The following is a 15,873-nucleotide window of genomic DNA, read 5'->3' on the forward strand; positions in this document are numbered from 1 at the left end:
TATTTCAGGCCTTTTATTGTTTTAATACTGATGATTTTGGCATACAGCTCATGAAAACCCAAAATTCCTATCTCAAAAAATTAGCACTCAAAATAATGGTTATATCTCCCGGTCCCGTGCATGTCTGTCTCTCGCTTCCCTCGGCTGCCTCACCTCAGGGCGATGATTGACAGGTGCGCTAAAGCCCTGCCTTTACAACAAAATAGTTTACTTTCAGTTTAACTTTTTATTCTTCTCCCAGTTCACCGGCCACTTACAGTTATATTGTTTTGACACAAGGTGTCGCTGGGGGGTTAAGGAAGAGATAGACTAATGAAGTTATAAGCCTCTAAAAGCTAACGTGCCTCAGTAATTGTGCCGCACAGGTGTGCTCAATAAGACGCGGCTCAACGACAGTGGGCAACATGTCATGTCTTCCCATTTGAGATCTAATGAGCCAAAACAAATATTAGAGCAGTGGCGTGCACAGACCGCCTCAGGGGCAGGGGCGGAGGGACCAAAAAGGGTACTATAAAAAAAAATATTACTTCTTGATTTTATGTTGTTTCTACATCTAAATATGTTGATACAATTATTAGAATGCATAACACATCAAATGAAAATAGGGAAATTATGATAATATTATTTACTTTACCAAACAAAACAGTGAGAATCAAGAAGGTAATTATGCAAAATTAATTTTTAGTTTTGTTGATGTTGTAAATTTAATGTATAGGCTATGTATTATATGTATGAAAGAGACTGTCCTCCTCCAAAAAACGACCATAAAGGTCGTATGTGCAAGGAGCTTATTACGACCTATACTTACGTTTTAAAGTTAAACGCCCTCTAGCGCTTCTTTTAATAACGACGGTGTGTGTCGTTGAAATGGCGTTTGACCGTCGTTACCAATCAAAATACTATTTGTTATATCATTGTATTTACTCGAGATTACTTAATACAGAAAACTGAGGTATGTAATTATTATTTTTTTTAAATGTATTTGATGTGCTTTTTTTCTTCAAAAAGCCGTATTGGAAAGTAAAGAACCACATCAAAATAATTAAACTCTTATCAAATTATTTTTTTTAAATAACTTAAAATAAACCTTTTGTAACAAGGTTAAAAAAAACGATGATTTTTTTAAAGCACTACAGATGATAAAACCACGATATATATATTTTATCATATGTAGTGCTTTTAAAAAAAATTCAGCGGTTTTTTTTTCAGTTCAGCTAACGTTAATGTTTTTAACAATATCACCATTTGACCACGTTCTTGTGGCGCTGAATAAAAAAATCGATGAACCAAGATGAAGATGAAGATGAAGAAAAATGAAGAAGGGGGGCGTGGTCAGGTTTCTTCCTGACAGTCGTAGTAGGTAAGGTGTGAATTTTAAGTGCTGTTGTTTTTTATATATTTATAAGTAGCTAGTCGTGTTAGTTTTTTGTAATTTATGTGGAAGTAAATAATTGCAGTTTGACGTCTGGTTTACACATCAGTTGTGATTGCCATTTTATTCATTAAGAAAGTAACTGTTTCGTTATTTCCTTGCTACCTAATATCTAGCTAGCTTCATCGCTAGCAGCATGTTGCTAGCTTACATGCAAAATCCTTGGTTCTCAATAAACTATCGAAACAGGATTATTTATGGGACCTTCCCTAAATTATCCTTTTAATTAATTAATTAATTAAAATAAATTCAGTTTGTAGCACAACATAGTTCAAATGGATGGCAAATAGTAATTAGCCTAAATTATGACCAAGACTTGCATTATACCTACACATTGTCTGACTAATCAGATTCTCTGTCATGAACTGCAATTTCTGTCATATTGCCACAAATAATTTCAGCCTAATGTATCCCAAACTGTAAATGTTTTCTCTTTAGAGAAAAAGGTAGTTTCAGCATTATACAAATAATAGTATCGGTCACAGCACAGCTATCCAAATTATTTAAATTCAGGGCATCAATTCAGCTAGGTATATAACATTTTAAAGAATTTAAAAAAAATGCAGTAATGGCAAAATCGGTTGACATAATACAGTTCAGGTTCATTGTTATTGCCTATTTTAGATTATAGCCACAAGTCAAGTCACCTTTATTTATATAATGCTTTTTACAATACAGATTGTTTTAAATCAGTTTGAATTTTTTTTTATTTAGCTATGGAGAAAACAGTGATGTCATCATCCAGCTCACTTCAGTTCTCATATAATGGTGTCAATGCAGGCAGATCAGTAATATTGTTGAATATTCAGTGTGCCCACTTTACATGCAAAATAAATAATACCCACTAGTGCATTCAGATTTATAGGCACGCACAGGTTGACAAGGACCAGTCCGTGCGGACTCTTACATAGCCCTGGTGGTTTTGACTAATCATCTCATTTGTTTGTTTTCAGGTTTTTGTACCCATCCTTTAGCTATCACTGAAATATTTTACAAATCAATCGTTTTTTTTAAGAGCCAGTTTCTTTTTCCTCCTCTCTCTTTCCTGTTTTGTATTTCTTTGTGCTTTTACTTTTATACTTCAATTATTTCTATTTAAAAACATCTACAAATGGCATCAGAGTCATTAAAACAATTTAATGAATGGCTGGAAGCAGCAAAAACCATGGCTGATGAGTTGGAAACCCAAAAGGTATGTTTTTCATACATTATTTCTCTATCATGGTATTTACCTTAATTTAAAAGAAAATGCCTCTGCAAATGCTTCCCCCAAATTTATCATTTAGTTTTTACTTTTAGACTAAAAAGAAAAGAAAAAAAAAAGGCAACTGAAGTCTCCAATGTTTCCTGGAGGAAGAGAGACCAGCATGGGAACATCCTGCCACAACATGTTCGGAAGAATCGATCTGGTCAGTAAAATATACATGCATACTGTTGTTCACAAGTGTCTAAGCTTTTGGTCAGCAGTAATGTTTTCTTTATCCTTACATTTTGTGTTTGCAGTTAAACCTGCCTGCACTAGGGAGCTCTCAGAGGTTGAGGAGGTGCAAATTAATGACATTCCGCAAGAGGTCCCAACTCTTGGTAAGCATATTGAATTGAAAGCCTAAATAATTTCAGCTTTTATATTTAAATTTAAAATGTCACAAAGGCAACTGTCAAAAGTATGTAATTCCCATTTCCATCATGCATATGAAGTGACAAAGCCATATGAGAAATTGCTAATTTGCTTTATTAAAATGCATTATTGCAACTGGCTTTTTCCTTATTATTATGATTATTATAATTTTTTTATTATTAATTTAGATCAACATCTTCAGAGGCTAAAAAACCTGCTAACTTCTGTCACTGTCTCTACATCAGTGGAAGTAGAAGAGACACCCACCATGTCTACATGGACCAAAAGACAGGTCATCTCTGAAAGAAAATTCAGGGCTGCAATGCCAGAGATCTTAAATTGCATGTTGGCTGCAGAGACAGTAACCCAGCATTGCTGTCAACAATGCAAAACTGTTGATGCTGTTGTCCGTTGCCTAGACTGTGTTCCCTCAGGAAATCAGTTTTTCTGTTCAACATGTGACACCGAGATCCACAGAAAAAATGTTTTCCATGATAGGGAAGCTATGTTTGATGGTTTTTTAAAACCTATTCCACCAACATCCTTAGTGGTGGTTGATGAAAGTGCTCAATATCAACTCAGTGAACGAGGTATGTTCAGATAATGTAGTAGGTGCCCTCTGCAGTTTCCTTTAACTGAATATTTTTATTTTGTATTTTTTAAAAATTGTTAAGTAAATGTGTAGACATTACTGATATTACTTTCTGAAATTTGATTTACTGCAGTGTGTATGCTTCCAATTCCTCCACCGATGCAAATCTGTTCCTGTGGTCCAAACCAAGACTTCAAAATTATCCCAGGAAAGCAGACTGTATTGGTGACTATCAACGGTATGTTTTGTCACTTCCTTCTACCTTTTTATATCCGACCAGATGAAGTCAAGCATAATAATGGCTTACTATATTCTTTTGTCCTGTGCTGTACAAATACTGGTCAAATAGTAAACGCATGTTTGTTTTAAGGTCCATACAACCTGTGTCTGCCGTGTATAAGCTGTCCACTTTGTTCTTCCAAATGGACTCCTGGGATTAGTGACTTGCTTGAATACAGATACTGGCCAGCAACCACCAGCTGCCAAATGCTGTTCAAGTTTGATCTGTTCACATCATTTGAGCAGATGAAATTAGCCAGCCCAGCTTTATCCCAACAAGCATTTATCAGAATGCTTGAACATCGATCTCTTTGCACTGGTCGGGTAAGGGCTGTTTTCATTTCCAAAGTGTTTAAATTTCAGACTTCAAAATCTTTTATTAACCAAAATAATACCATCCTTCTTTCCAGACGGGTAGTATTTGTGGTGATACATTCCACAGAGTCTTTCGGGAGTTTGCCTTCTGCAACTTTAAGAAAGAAGATCTGTGCCTGATGGAGCCCTTTAAATGCCCAGCATGCACACCAGACATGCTGGCTATATCTGCAGACGGTAATAGAAAACATTACCGGTTCAAGAAGTCAAAAGGGTAAGTGGAATCTTTTTATTTATTTATTTACATATAGGGTCGTGCAGTGGTCTTTTTGTGTAGCCCTGCAATAGAGTGGCAGATATGTCCATGCTGCACGTCACCTGTCACCCAGTGCATGATGGGATAGGCTAGACCCCCCCCCCCCCCCCTCCATGCCATTACCCTCTAAAGGAAAAGCAAGTATAGCTATTGGTTGGATGGACTGATAGTTATTTATAGAGAAACAATGCTTCACCTTATTGCTGTAAAAACTAACAATAATTTTGTGGCATCTAAACATATTTCTTGGACACAAAAATGGTGGCTCTAGTCATTATATAATTATAATACTTTTATTTGAAAGTATGTGTGATTGCTTCACATTTAAACTTAAATGCTTTTACAATTTAAAAAGTGTTTGAAAGATATAACACTATTTTAAACAAGCTTGTGATATTACAGTTCTATGACAACAATCTGCTAAATTGTTCAGGAACTTTTTCTCCCTTCTTTAGCTTGAAGACATGAACAATAAAGGTATTATTTATTTTTTTACTTTAAACAGTATGTTTTTTACTTCTTACACAAGTTAATGCCTAATTATAGCATTCATTTCCACGGGACAAATACATGCTGATACTCTAAACACAGTGTTCCAGATCAAATGTAGTTCATGCAGACTAAAATGTGTGGCACCTTTATGGTTAATTGTCATATTAATTTAGGTGAATGCAACGTTTAATTATTATGATTATGTTATTGTTTTGGTGATGAATTCCTCTCATTTAACAGGACAGACGAACCATCTCTTTTTGATGGACTGTTCATCGCACAAGATGCCAAAGTATCTGCCTTTGTTGACCAAATAAGAAGCCAGATGTTAAGTGTAAGGATTTCTTCAACTCTATAACCCTTTTATTTTATTTTATTTTTTACTTGTCCTGGGATTACATGTAACATATTGTTTCTACTTTTAGTAGAGAACAGGTCATGATGTCTGCGGACCGGCAACATTTACAGCAGGCAGAGAAATATCCCAAAAGTCCAGGGCCAAGGTGGATGAAGAGGGCCTTGAAATAGCTGTGTGCAGACATGGAATCTTGCTGCAAGGCTTGAATCACTACCGTGGTGAAATATATGCCTACCCAATGTTCCTGCAGAAGGAGCTGGCACAAGCTGCAAATGCAACATTCTTCTGTATGGACATTGCTTGCAGGTAGATAGCCATTGCCAAATGATATATTAAGTTTTTACTGATGTTTTACCTTTATTAATATATGCCATGCATGGGAATAGTGCACATTAGTGAAATACTTTAATGCAGTGGTTTTCAAACGTGTCCTGGAGGACCCCAGCACTGCATTGTGTACAGTATGACACTGACCTTATCTGACACACCCAATTCAGGTCTTGCAGTCTCTACTAATGAGCTGATGAGTTAAATCAAGTGCGACATACAAGTGAGATAAACAAAATGTGTGGTGCTGGGGGTCCTCAAGGACAAGTTTAAAACCACTTATTTAGTGTGTGTGTGTGTGTGTGTGTGTGTGTGTGTGTGTGTGTGTGTGTGTGTGTGTGTGAGGTGTATATACACATACACACACACAACGCTTATGAACTGTTAAAACATAGTTAACATTACTATCAGTTGTGAAAGCTTTTCTTTCATTATTATCCTACCTCAGAACATTGTATATTTTTACATATTAAACATCAAAATTTGCTCATGGCCAAATTCAATTGAGGATTCAAAAACAAGATTTGAATGATAAAGGTCTTAATCGTATTCTTTGGAGCAGGTTAGGTGGGGCGGTAGAAGTCAGGATGGTGCAGGAAATACTGTTGGTGAAGAGGTGGAACAGGTCAATAGCTTCCTTTCAAGGGCAGCTCTTACTACAAAGTACATGACTAAGTCAGGTTGGTTGAAAAAAGGGTTAACCCTTGTGTTGTACATGCAATGCTAGATTGTACAATTGATTTGTTCTTATCGGTTTTGTTTTTTATAGGCAGAGGAGATATGATAACTGTGCTTGCCATGGGATGGAACCATAGAAAGGTGCAGAGTCTCCACAAGACACTGGCGAAAAGATTTGTCAAAGTAAGAAGCCTACACTGCACATTAACCCACCGGGTCTGAGGTGTTTTCTGGGCCCTGGAGACACTATAATCAAGAAAGTGGTTCATCCATTGCACTCCGGCTATGCTGGTCCCTGCGAATTCCCCAAATGTATAATCTTGACTGCATAACTGGCAATGGGGGGACTGTGATCGCGCTCTCCCTGCATTTTTTTCGGGGGCATTTGTGGTTAATTTTGCAGTGTTGCTATGTTTTCTGTCTTTTTTTTTTTTAAATAGACTACACAGAGAGCAGAAATGGAAGCAGCCAATCTTGAGAGTCTCAAGCAGGAGTTAAACATCTCTATGGAGGATGCAGATCGGTGGGTGTGTGATGTCAAGCAATGGGCAGCCACTGGTATGTCATCTAGTCGCTGGTGTATAAATTGGTACTTTAATTTCATATACTTGTCTACATTTTTGCAGTGATACTGTTTTCTGTAACGGTCGACTTTGCTTATTTCTGGTTTTCAAGAGAAAGACAGTACTCACTGTAGCCAGGAAGAGCTCCAGAGAGAAATCGATGAGATTATTTATTCCATCCGAAGAAAGAAGCATGATCTGTATCGACAAAATGGTATTTGCTGCTACATCACTCAACTTACATTTTGTATTTTGTTTTTTGTTTTCTAATTTTTTGTTTTTTTTAACCTTACAGACAGCAACCAAACAAGGCAACGCAAACGGAGGAGATTTGGTGAGCTCAAAAAGACACTTCGAGAGAAGATAGTGCTGTACAACACCATTCCTGGCTGTGAAGAGAAAATTGACACCGAAGCAGCATGCAGTCTCTCTGATGATTTTATTCTGCCTTGGGAAGCACAAGGAGATGGTAAGTAATGTGTTATATTTTTGTGCTTTTTTAAATTCACAAAATTCAGTTGATTGTTAATACAAGTAATAACAGTTAGCAATTTAACACTGCCACCCAGTAAAAAAGGTGCAACATACAGTAAAGAATAAAACATAATATATTCTGTTGTTATCTAAAATATAATTTGTAATGTTCCCATATGATATAGTGATAATCTGATAGTTATTGTTACTCCTGTAACACACATTCTATATTAGTAGTGGTGGTCATCACTTTTTTTTTTTTTTTATAAGAGCTGCAATAACCAAACACATTCAAGATGAAAGCCATATCTATCCTGAAATAGCAAAATCCAACCCAAGCATGAAATAAATTTGCCTACAAATTAGACATCCTACATCATTCAATATGTCTTTTAATTAAAAAAAATCCACATATCTTAATACTGGGATGAGCATTTCTTTAACTTTCTGTTATATTGTAGTGTGATGTTTCAGTTGTCGTCAATTAGGTGTATTGGCTGCATTATTATATGCACACTTAAGGGATGATACAATTAGGATATTTTCTATATTTACTACCCTTATACATTTTATAAAGTACTTCATCAATATTATTCTCAAGGCGCTCAAAATGCCTAATGAAGAACACTGTGCTAGACGTAAAGCTGAATATGTTGTGTGTTAGTTTTAATTTTTTTTCCCTCCACTTTTATTTTCAAAAATAGTGGTGAGTCTCCGCTTGAAGAGGCGAGTGTTTGACCAAGTCATGCTGGTCAGGCGCATGGAGGAGGAGAAGATAATCATTGTAAAGGAGATGACTCAGCATTATCAACATCTAAAGAAAACATTGGAGAAACTGGACAGTCTCCTTCAGGAGACTAAAGAGGACATCAAGATCCATAGTATGTACGATAAATGTTTTTTATTATTTTATATGTAAAAATGCTGATGCCAGTTGCCATTAACCAGGATGTTATAGTTTCCTGTAAATATTGCTTCAAATCTAAAATTTTAAATCACAATACTTATGAGCTGTTATTTTTTTGTTTGTTTTGTGTTTTTATGAAATGCTGCCTAATTATCAATGTCAATTTTCTTCACTTTTTACTTAAGATCCCCCTAGAGAGCTGACCGAAGAGGGACACAGGGGGCTATACTGCTGTATCTTACACAAGCGGCACATTCTGCAGCAAAAACTTGCAGCAGTCACCAGCACCTATGGCAGTGTCAACACAGACCCTTCCTTCTTCACGCTGGAGGAAGATGTTGAAGAGGAGAGTGAGGACAACAGCAGTCCAGAACTTTCTGAAGAAGAGTCTTAAAGTTTTAGCACAAACATTGGAAGCATTGGATCTTCCCAAAATCAGACTCTTGAGTTTTGAGTCTGGAAATTAAACATTTTTTCAGATGAATTAAATAATAAATAAGTAAAAGTCATTCTAACCCTGGGCTACTGTGTCTGTTGTTTTTTCTTACACCAACATGTTCTAATTCTTGGCCGTTTTGGCTCTGATTGAACAGAAGGCTCTACATTATCCATGTGCTTTTACAGCTTGCTTACTTGTTACTTTTATATTTCAGATTTTACATGTGGCATTACATTACACCTTAACTGTTAAAAATCTTTTGTTATTATTTATTGGACATTTAATAAATATTTATATTAATTTATACATTTTGATCTTTAAGGCAATAGATTTCATAATAATTTGTATGCACAGACTCAATATTTAATCTCAGTTTTATATCCATTTTAAAATATATTAAGTAATTTTAATAAAACTAATGACAAATGCTATTTATTTTCTTCCTCACTTTAAAATAGGATTTTATGTTAACATGAACTACATTAGTACTCATGAACAACAATACAAAATACTTATACAGATTTTGTAGAATACAGTGTATTTATAATTTATATATTATAAATATATATTAATTATTTTGCACCATGGTCTATGTCCTTAATGATAATTAACGTGATCATAGAGCCCCGAATGCTGATACTGGTGTTTTTTAGTTTTATAACCCATTTTTGTATTTTGCGCACAAGTGGCCAAAGCAGGATAATAGCTCAACAATATATAAAAATTAATTTACACATCATTCATATTGCTTTTTTTTTTTTTTGCAACCAATAATTAAACCGAGACAAGCATATACAAATATAATGCCTGTAAATCATTGTGTTGCAGGATTTTACTCCTGTAAAAAATCCTGTTTATGGTGGGGTTAGGGTTAGGTACATTCGTAGTGTGTGTGTGTGTGTGTGTGTGTGTGTGTGTGTGTGTGAGCATATGCAAATATAATGCCTGTGAATCATCGTGTTGTAGGATTTTACTCCTGTAAAAAATCCTGTTTATAGATGGATAGGTGGGGTTAGGGTTAGGGTTAGGGTGTGTGTGTGAGAGAGAGAAAGTGTCTGTGTGTGCATGTGAGAGAGAGTGTGTCTGTGTGTGTGTGAGAAAGTGTTTGTGTGAGAGAGAGTGTATGTGTGTTTGAGAGAGAGGGTGTGTGTTTGAGAGAGTGTGTGTCTGTGTGTGAGAGAGTGTGTGTCTGTGTGTGTGTGTGTGTGTGTGTGTGTGTGTGTGTGTGTGTGTGTGTGTGTGTGTGTGTGTGTGTGTGTGTGTGTGTGTGTGTGTGTGTGTGTGTGTGTGTGTGAGTATATGCAAATATAATGCCTGTGAATCATCATGTTGCAGGATTTTACTCCTGTAAAAAATCCTGTTTATAGATGGATAGGTGGGGTTAGGTTTAGGGTTAGGTACATTCGTTGTGTGTGTGTGTGTGCGTGTGCGTGTGCGTGTGTGTGTGTGTGTGTGTGTGTGTGTGTGTGTGTGTGTGTGTGTGTGAGTATATGCAAATATAATGCCTGTGAATCATCATGTTGCAGGATTTTACTCCTGTAAAAAAATCCTGTTTATAGATGGATAGGTGGGGTTAGGGTTAGGCTTAGGTACATTCGTTGTGTGTGTGTGTGTGTGTGTGTGTGAGAGAGAGAGTGAGTGTATGTGTGTGTGAGCATATGCAAATATAATGCCTGTGAATCATCATGTTGCAGGACTTTACTCCTGTAAAAAATCCTGTTTATAGATGGATAGGTGGGGTTAGGGTTAGGTACATTCGTTGTGTGTGTGTGGTGTGTGTGTGAGAGAGAGAGTGAGTGTATGTGTGTGTGAGCATATGCAAATATAATGCCTGTGAATCATCATGTTGCAGGACTTTACTCCTGTAAAAAATCCTGTTTATAGATGGATAGGTGGGGTTAGGGTTAGGTACATTCGTTGTGTGTGTGTGTGTGTGTGTGTGAGAGAGAGTGAATGTATGTGTGTGTGAGAGAGTGTCTGTGTGAGAGAGAGTGTGTGTCTGTTTTTGAGAGAGTGTGTGTCTGTGTGTGAGAGAGAGAGAGAGAGAGAGAGAGAGAGAGAGAGTGTGCCTGTCTGTGTGTGTGTGTGTGTGTGTGTGTGTGTCTGTATGTCTGTGTGTGTGTGTGTGAGAGAGAGAGAGAGAGAGAGAGAGAGAGAGTGTGTGTGTGTGTGTGTGTGTGTGTGAGAGAGTGTCTGTGTGTTTGAGAGAGTGTGTGTCTGTGTGTGTGAGTGTGTGTGAGAGAGTCCGTGTGTTTGAGAGAGAGAGTGTGTGTGTGTGTGTGTGAGAGAGAGAGAGAGAGAGAGAGAGAGAGAGAGAGAGTGTGTGTGTGTGTGTGAGAGAGAGAGAGAGAGAGAGAGAGAGAGAGTGTGTGTGTGTGTGTGTGTGTGTGTGTGTGTGTGTGTGTGTGTGTGTGTGTGTGTGGGGGGGGGGTGGACTGGGGAGGGGTGCGTGCGTATGTGTACTGGTTTTCCTATCATACAGATTTATGTATTTTAAAAATGCAGAATGTTTTCTGTGAGGGGTAGGTCTTGTGTTTGAACAGAATAAAAACCATTCCGTCTATGGAATGTCCCCATTATGATAGGAATACCAGTGTGTGTGTGTGTGCAAAGGGCGGGACTTCATGAAAAGGACCAGCTGGCACACAACATCATGATTAATTTGTTTAATTCTGCTGTTTATTGTTTTTAAATGCGTAGCAAAGACAGCGGTTTTCCATAGCAATTATTCGATCTCTCAGTCCAATAACAAGTTTTGCAATGAATGGGTGATTTTATAACAGAGGGAAATTCTTGACTACATTACCCAATTATATCAAAGCCCAGTGGCGGGTGGGCGTGGCTTGGGGCATCGTTTAACAAAAAGCATTTTCTCGTATTTATAGTATTTAGTCTTCCTTGTGTTCTTACCTGCAGAGAAAGGAAGTACCAGCTTCAGATGCTTCTAACCCAAGGCCCCAAAATATATTTGTCTATCCTCCCATACACACATTATAGATTTAAAAACACATCTTGACTGTGATCTAATAGGTCCGTTAGGGTAATGAATAATAAAACTGAAGAATAATAATAACGTGGCTTTCTGAAAATTTCAGCAGTAAAAATATCATTAAATGCATTTAGTTACAGTACATATATTTTTGCTCTTAGATGACAGATATAAACAATCTTAAAAATCAAGTGTATATGAAGGAACAGAGACAGTGACGTATTTCAAAACATTTTATTAGTCCAGTCATCAAACACAGAAAACAGATAATGTGCTGTAAAAAGCAGTAATAGAAACAGAACACAAGAATAAATCAGAACTGATATGCCTTAACACTGAAAGACAAAATTGCAAGTCAGTCTCTGTAACTGTCATACAAGGCATCTACTTTACACTAGCAACAAACAATACATCGGAACACACACTCATCTTCAGGATGAACTTTGGAAATTTTCTCTTGGCTCCCAGGAATTTTTCCACTTTTTCCCACTGTAAGACAGCAAAAAGTGTTAGTCACAATGTTCATAACTGGAATAATACTATCTTGGTTCTGTACAATAAGATAAGATATGTAATCCATATAATGTATTTTGTATATAATATAATGTAATTGTTTGAAAATATGCATTCAGCAGAGGATTTAATTATTCACACTACAGTCAGAATGTGTCCCATTTGATTGAGTGTTCGCAATCAATTATAATCTCATTGTTCAAGACAAAAAAAAATGCAGTTCTGAACAAAGGCTTGATAAAAAAGTAAATACTTGAAACTAAGAGTGGTTGAAAGCATTAAATAATAGATAAAAATAAAAAGCACACCACATTTCAAATGATATTACATTGAAGTCTGAAGTCCTGATCAAACTGCATAAATGTTTAAATGTTTATGTAATGTTTATTATTTTTCTCTAATGTTTATATAATTTTTATTTTTGTTAGTTCTGTCAATTTTCTACAGTACAGTAAACTTTAAATAATATCCATACCATCCAGAGCAAGGATGCCACTGCACCAACACCTCCGCATGACCCTTAGCAGAAACAGAAAGAAACATGGGTTAATGTTAATGACATTTACTTACAACACATGAAGTAACAATCATACATCTGCTGAACGCTAAATACAACATTAAATCCAAGTGAAATTAATAGTTAGTGGGACTAAGTCTATCATAGTAAGCATAATAAAACTTTAATTATTAGCATAATTCAATAACTTTATTACTATATTAACAATACAATTTTGTAAAATATGGAACAGCAGTTTTTATTTTTGTCACACAACCATTGCTATGGTCAGGATTTTTAAGTTGTGCATAAATTTGCACAACTTAAATTGTGAAGTAAAATATTTCTTGTTAAAATCCACGGTTGAACAATATAACATGAATTATATGAATACCTAAACCTTACATTAATTATTTAGTATATTTGGTCATGTTTTTTGCAATTACATTGGAATTACAACATACAAAATAGCAAAATAATATTGTTATTGTGAGTGTGTTTTTTTGTTTGTTCATTATTTCAGTATTTTTAAATGTTTTTTTAAACAAACCTCCCTTATTCTTTTCCTCAAAATTTTTTTGTAGGGGAAACTGGTTGATTCTTTATGCATGGGGCATTCTGAAAAAAAAATAAATATGGTTATTATTTGTAACAGACATAAGTAAAAGAAAAAGTTAACAAACATCTTCTTAACATTACCATGAGGGTCATGGATAAAGCAAATTTTTAAAAGGAAAATCAAAATTGCAGCTTAGTGTAAACATATGGACAGGACCGTTTTCATTGATGTTACAGTAATATGACAATGATTATTTTTGAGACATGGGAATTCCCATAACACACCACACTTTTTTTGTTTAAGTTACAGATTTTATTGTTTGGAGACTGTCTTTTTACAATGCTCACATGCTCATGATATTTTTTTGTCACTCGTTACTGAGATGTAATTATTATTCCTATTACATCTTAGATTCATGTTTTTTAAACACTGTTGGGACACTTCATTTCATGATTTGTATGAACACGGGGAATGGTCAAAGCAACACAAAAATTCTTTACATATACATATATGTAAAGTGTAAATACACATATATTTAACTTAGAAAAGCTAAGAGTGCCACGGCATTTGTTCATTCAATGTGTTTGACTTCCAGAGTAATATGCTTTCAATTTATTAAAATTGATTAATTAAATAAAGCTGTACAAAAGCAGTCCGTTGTGCTGCTTTATTGTGCAAACTTTTAACTGTTAAGACATTTCAATTTTATTATCATAACCAAACACACTGGTTCATAGCACATGTACTTCCCTTTGTTATTCTTCTATTCATTTACCTTTAGATGGTAATAAATCGGAGGTTCGCACATTCAAAGAAAATAGCTTACTTCCAATGGTGCAAAATAAGATGGATACTAAATGTATGTTTCTTAATTATATATTTGTTTACATTAAATCATTTAGCAGACGCTTTTATTCAAAGCAATTTACAAATGAGGAGAACAATAAAAGCACTCAGATCAACAGGAGGGCTTAGGTACTGTATGGTCATAACACTGAATAGCTTGCTATAAATATGTTGCAATGTGTGCAAAAGAAAATATTACAATATGTACATTGGTAGAATTCTAACCCAGTCCTTTTCAAAAAACAATGAGAAAGGCCCTGTTGTTTTAGCACTAAACCTGTGATCACATTGCAAAATCAAACATAGCTTTGATTCATATGTCAAAAGGAAAATCCTCAAATCAACAAATCCACACATACCTTTATGATCTGATTTCCTCTTTATTTGTCTTTTTTTTCGTGAGGAAGATACTGGGCCTGGACTGCCGAGCTCAGTGGACCGTTTAGAACAGGTAGAAAGGGTAGAGGCTGGTGGCAGAGGAGAAGCCAGAGAAGAAGATACAGGACTAGACTGAGAGGAGATGAAAACAGGATGAGTCAGGGGGGAGACTGGAGGAGCAATGGATAAAGACATAGGAGATGTCAAGGAGGTGGTGAACGAAACAAGAGAAGCCAAGGAGGCAGATGCAGGAGGAAGTGAAAGAGTGTCAGACTCAGGGCTGAGCAGAGGTGTGGACTCTAATGCTGGGTCTGCTGGTGGAGTCTCTGTCTGTGAGCTGTTTATGGCAGAACTCTCTCCCATGCTGCTCGCTTCTTTATCTGCAATAGCCAATGTTGGAAAAATAAAATTGTGATATGAACCTTTGCATAAGCTCCTGCAAACAACACATTTAAAAGAAAACTATATTTAAAGTCTGGAATACACTATACAACTTGTAACCTCTGTTCTGGGCACAACAAACTAAAAAATATGTGCCTCATTGCTTAGGAAACACATGACCAAATAAAACAATATGGCCCGGTTTCACAGACAGGGTTTAGATTAAGCCAGGATTCAGCCTTAGTTCAATTAGGACATTTAAGTAACTTACAAATGTGCCCTAGAAAAGTTAAAGAAGTTAAAACAGCTCAAACATGCATTTTAGTCTGGGACTAGCTTAAGCCTTGTCTATGAAACAGGGGGAAAGTGTTATAAAAATTTTCTTAAATTATAAAACATGTTTGATATCCTCCATCTGGATGGAATCATAGCCTGAAGCTAAAAAATAAATAAAAATAAAAGTCTGTGGCTATCATACACTTCTTGATTTTCTGTGAAGTCTTACTGCCCAGAATGTGTATGCTGGCTCTGACTTTCGGCAACTAGCATCAATTTCTGAATCGAGGCAAAAATATGGGCAAAAGTCATGTAGTGTATTCCAGCCGCACAAAGACATACATGGTGTGAAATTGAATGACCAGGTATACACCACCATGTACAGTTACAGTTCATACAATGTGCTCACCTTAATATATTATAATGTAGTAATCTATGGAAAGAAATTGTAGAATTAAACAACATATACTTGTTGTATTTTGTTGTTGTTTTCAAGGATGAAACATTTATGATTTTATAAGTGCAATAAGTGTAACGAGTGTAACTCTTAGGGTCTGCATTTGGACTGATACTATTATTTGGTGCGTGACAGGTGATAAGACCACAAAACTGTTTGCTGAACAAGAACATGTCAGTTCTATTGAA

General features: G+C 35.9%; 1 protein-coding gene across 6 annotated transcripts; it reads left to right on the forward strand.

The window, feature by feature from the left end:
- Window positions 1-1,334: 1,334 nt before the first annotated feature.
- LOC143732013 (uncharacterized) lies at window positions 1,335-8,872 on the forward strand. 6 transcript variants are annotated; one of them, XR_013201039.1, is made up of 17 exons: window positions 1,335-1,360; window positions 2,386-2,624; window positions 2,732-2,841; window positions 2,936-3,016; window positions 3,239-3,640; window positions 3,776-3,880; window positions 4,013-4,245; window positions 4,332-4,510; window positions 5,285-5,378; window positions 5,473-5,708; window positions 6,292-6,409; window positions 6,499-6,590; window positions 6,848-6,965; window positions 7,083-7,184; window positions 7,266-7,439; window positions 8,149-8,325; window positions 8,537-8,872. XR_013201039.1 is itself a non-coding variant. In XM_077222660.1 (9 exons), exons 3-9 carry the CDS (start codon window positions 6,397-6,399, stop codon window positions 8,743-8,745), a joined length of 885 nt encoding a protein of 294 aa, XP_077078775.1. In that variant the 5' UTR covers window positions 5,285-5,378; window positions 5,473-5,708; window positions 6,292-6,396; the 3' UTR covers window positions 8,746-8,872. The 6 variants fall into 6 exon arrangements, 5 of the variants coding, with proteins under 5 accessions (XP_077078800.1, XP_077078775.1, XP_077078792.1 ...); XM_077222660.1 differs by lacking the exons at window positions 1,335-1,360; window positions 2,386-2,624; window positions 2,732-2,841; ... (3 more) ...; window positions 4,013-4,245; window positions 4,332-4,510; XM_077222685.1 differs by lacking the exons at window positions 1,335-1,360; window positions 4,013-4,245; window positions 5,285-5,378; ... (6 more) ...; window positions 8,149-8,325; window positions 8,537-8,872 and having other exon boundaries at window positions 2,462-2,624; window positions 4,332-4,455.
- Window positions 8,873-15,873: the final 7,001 nt, after the last annotated feature.

Source organism: Siphateles boraxobius, unplaced genomic scaffold (genome assembly GCF_051911475.1).
Source record: "Siphateles boraxobius isolate OS27281-9 unplaced genomic scaffold, OSU_SipBor_1 120, whole genome shotgun sequence".
NCBI classification, from domain to species: Eukaryota; Metazoa; Chordata; class Actinopteri; order Cypriniformes; family Leuciscidae; genus Siphateles; species Siphateles boraxobius.

What these genes read in the sequence shown, in the direction of transcription:
- LOC143732013 (XM_077222660.1), top strand. An exon ending in TGATCTGTATCGACAAAATG is followed by an intron (nt 7,185 to 7,265) that starts GTATTTGCTGCT and finishes TTAACCTTACAG; the next exon opens with ACAGCAACCAAACAAGGCAA. An exon ending in TTGGGAAGCACAAGGAGATG is followed by an intron (nt 7,440 to 8,148) that starts GTAAGTAATGTG and finishes TTTCAAAAATAG; the next exon opens with TGGTGAGTCTCCGCTTGAAG.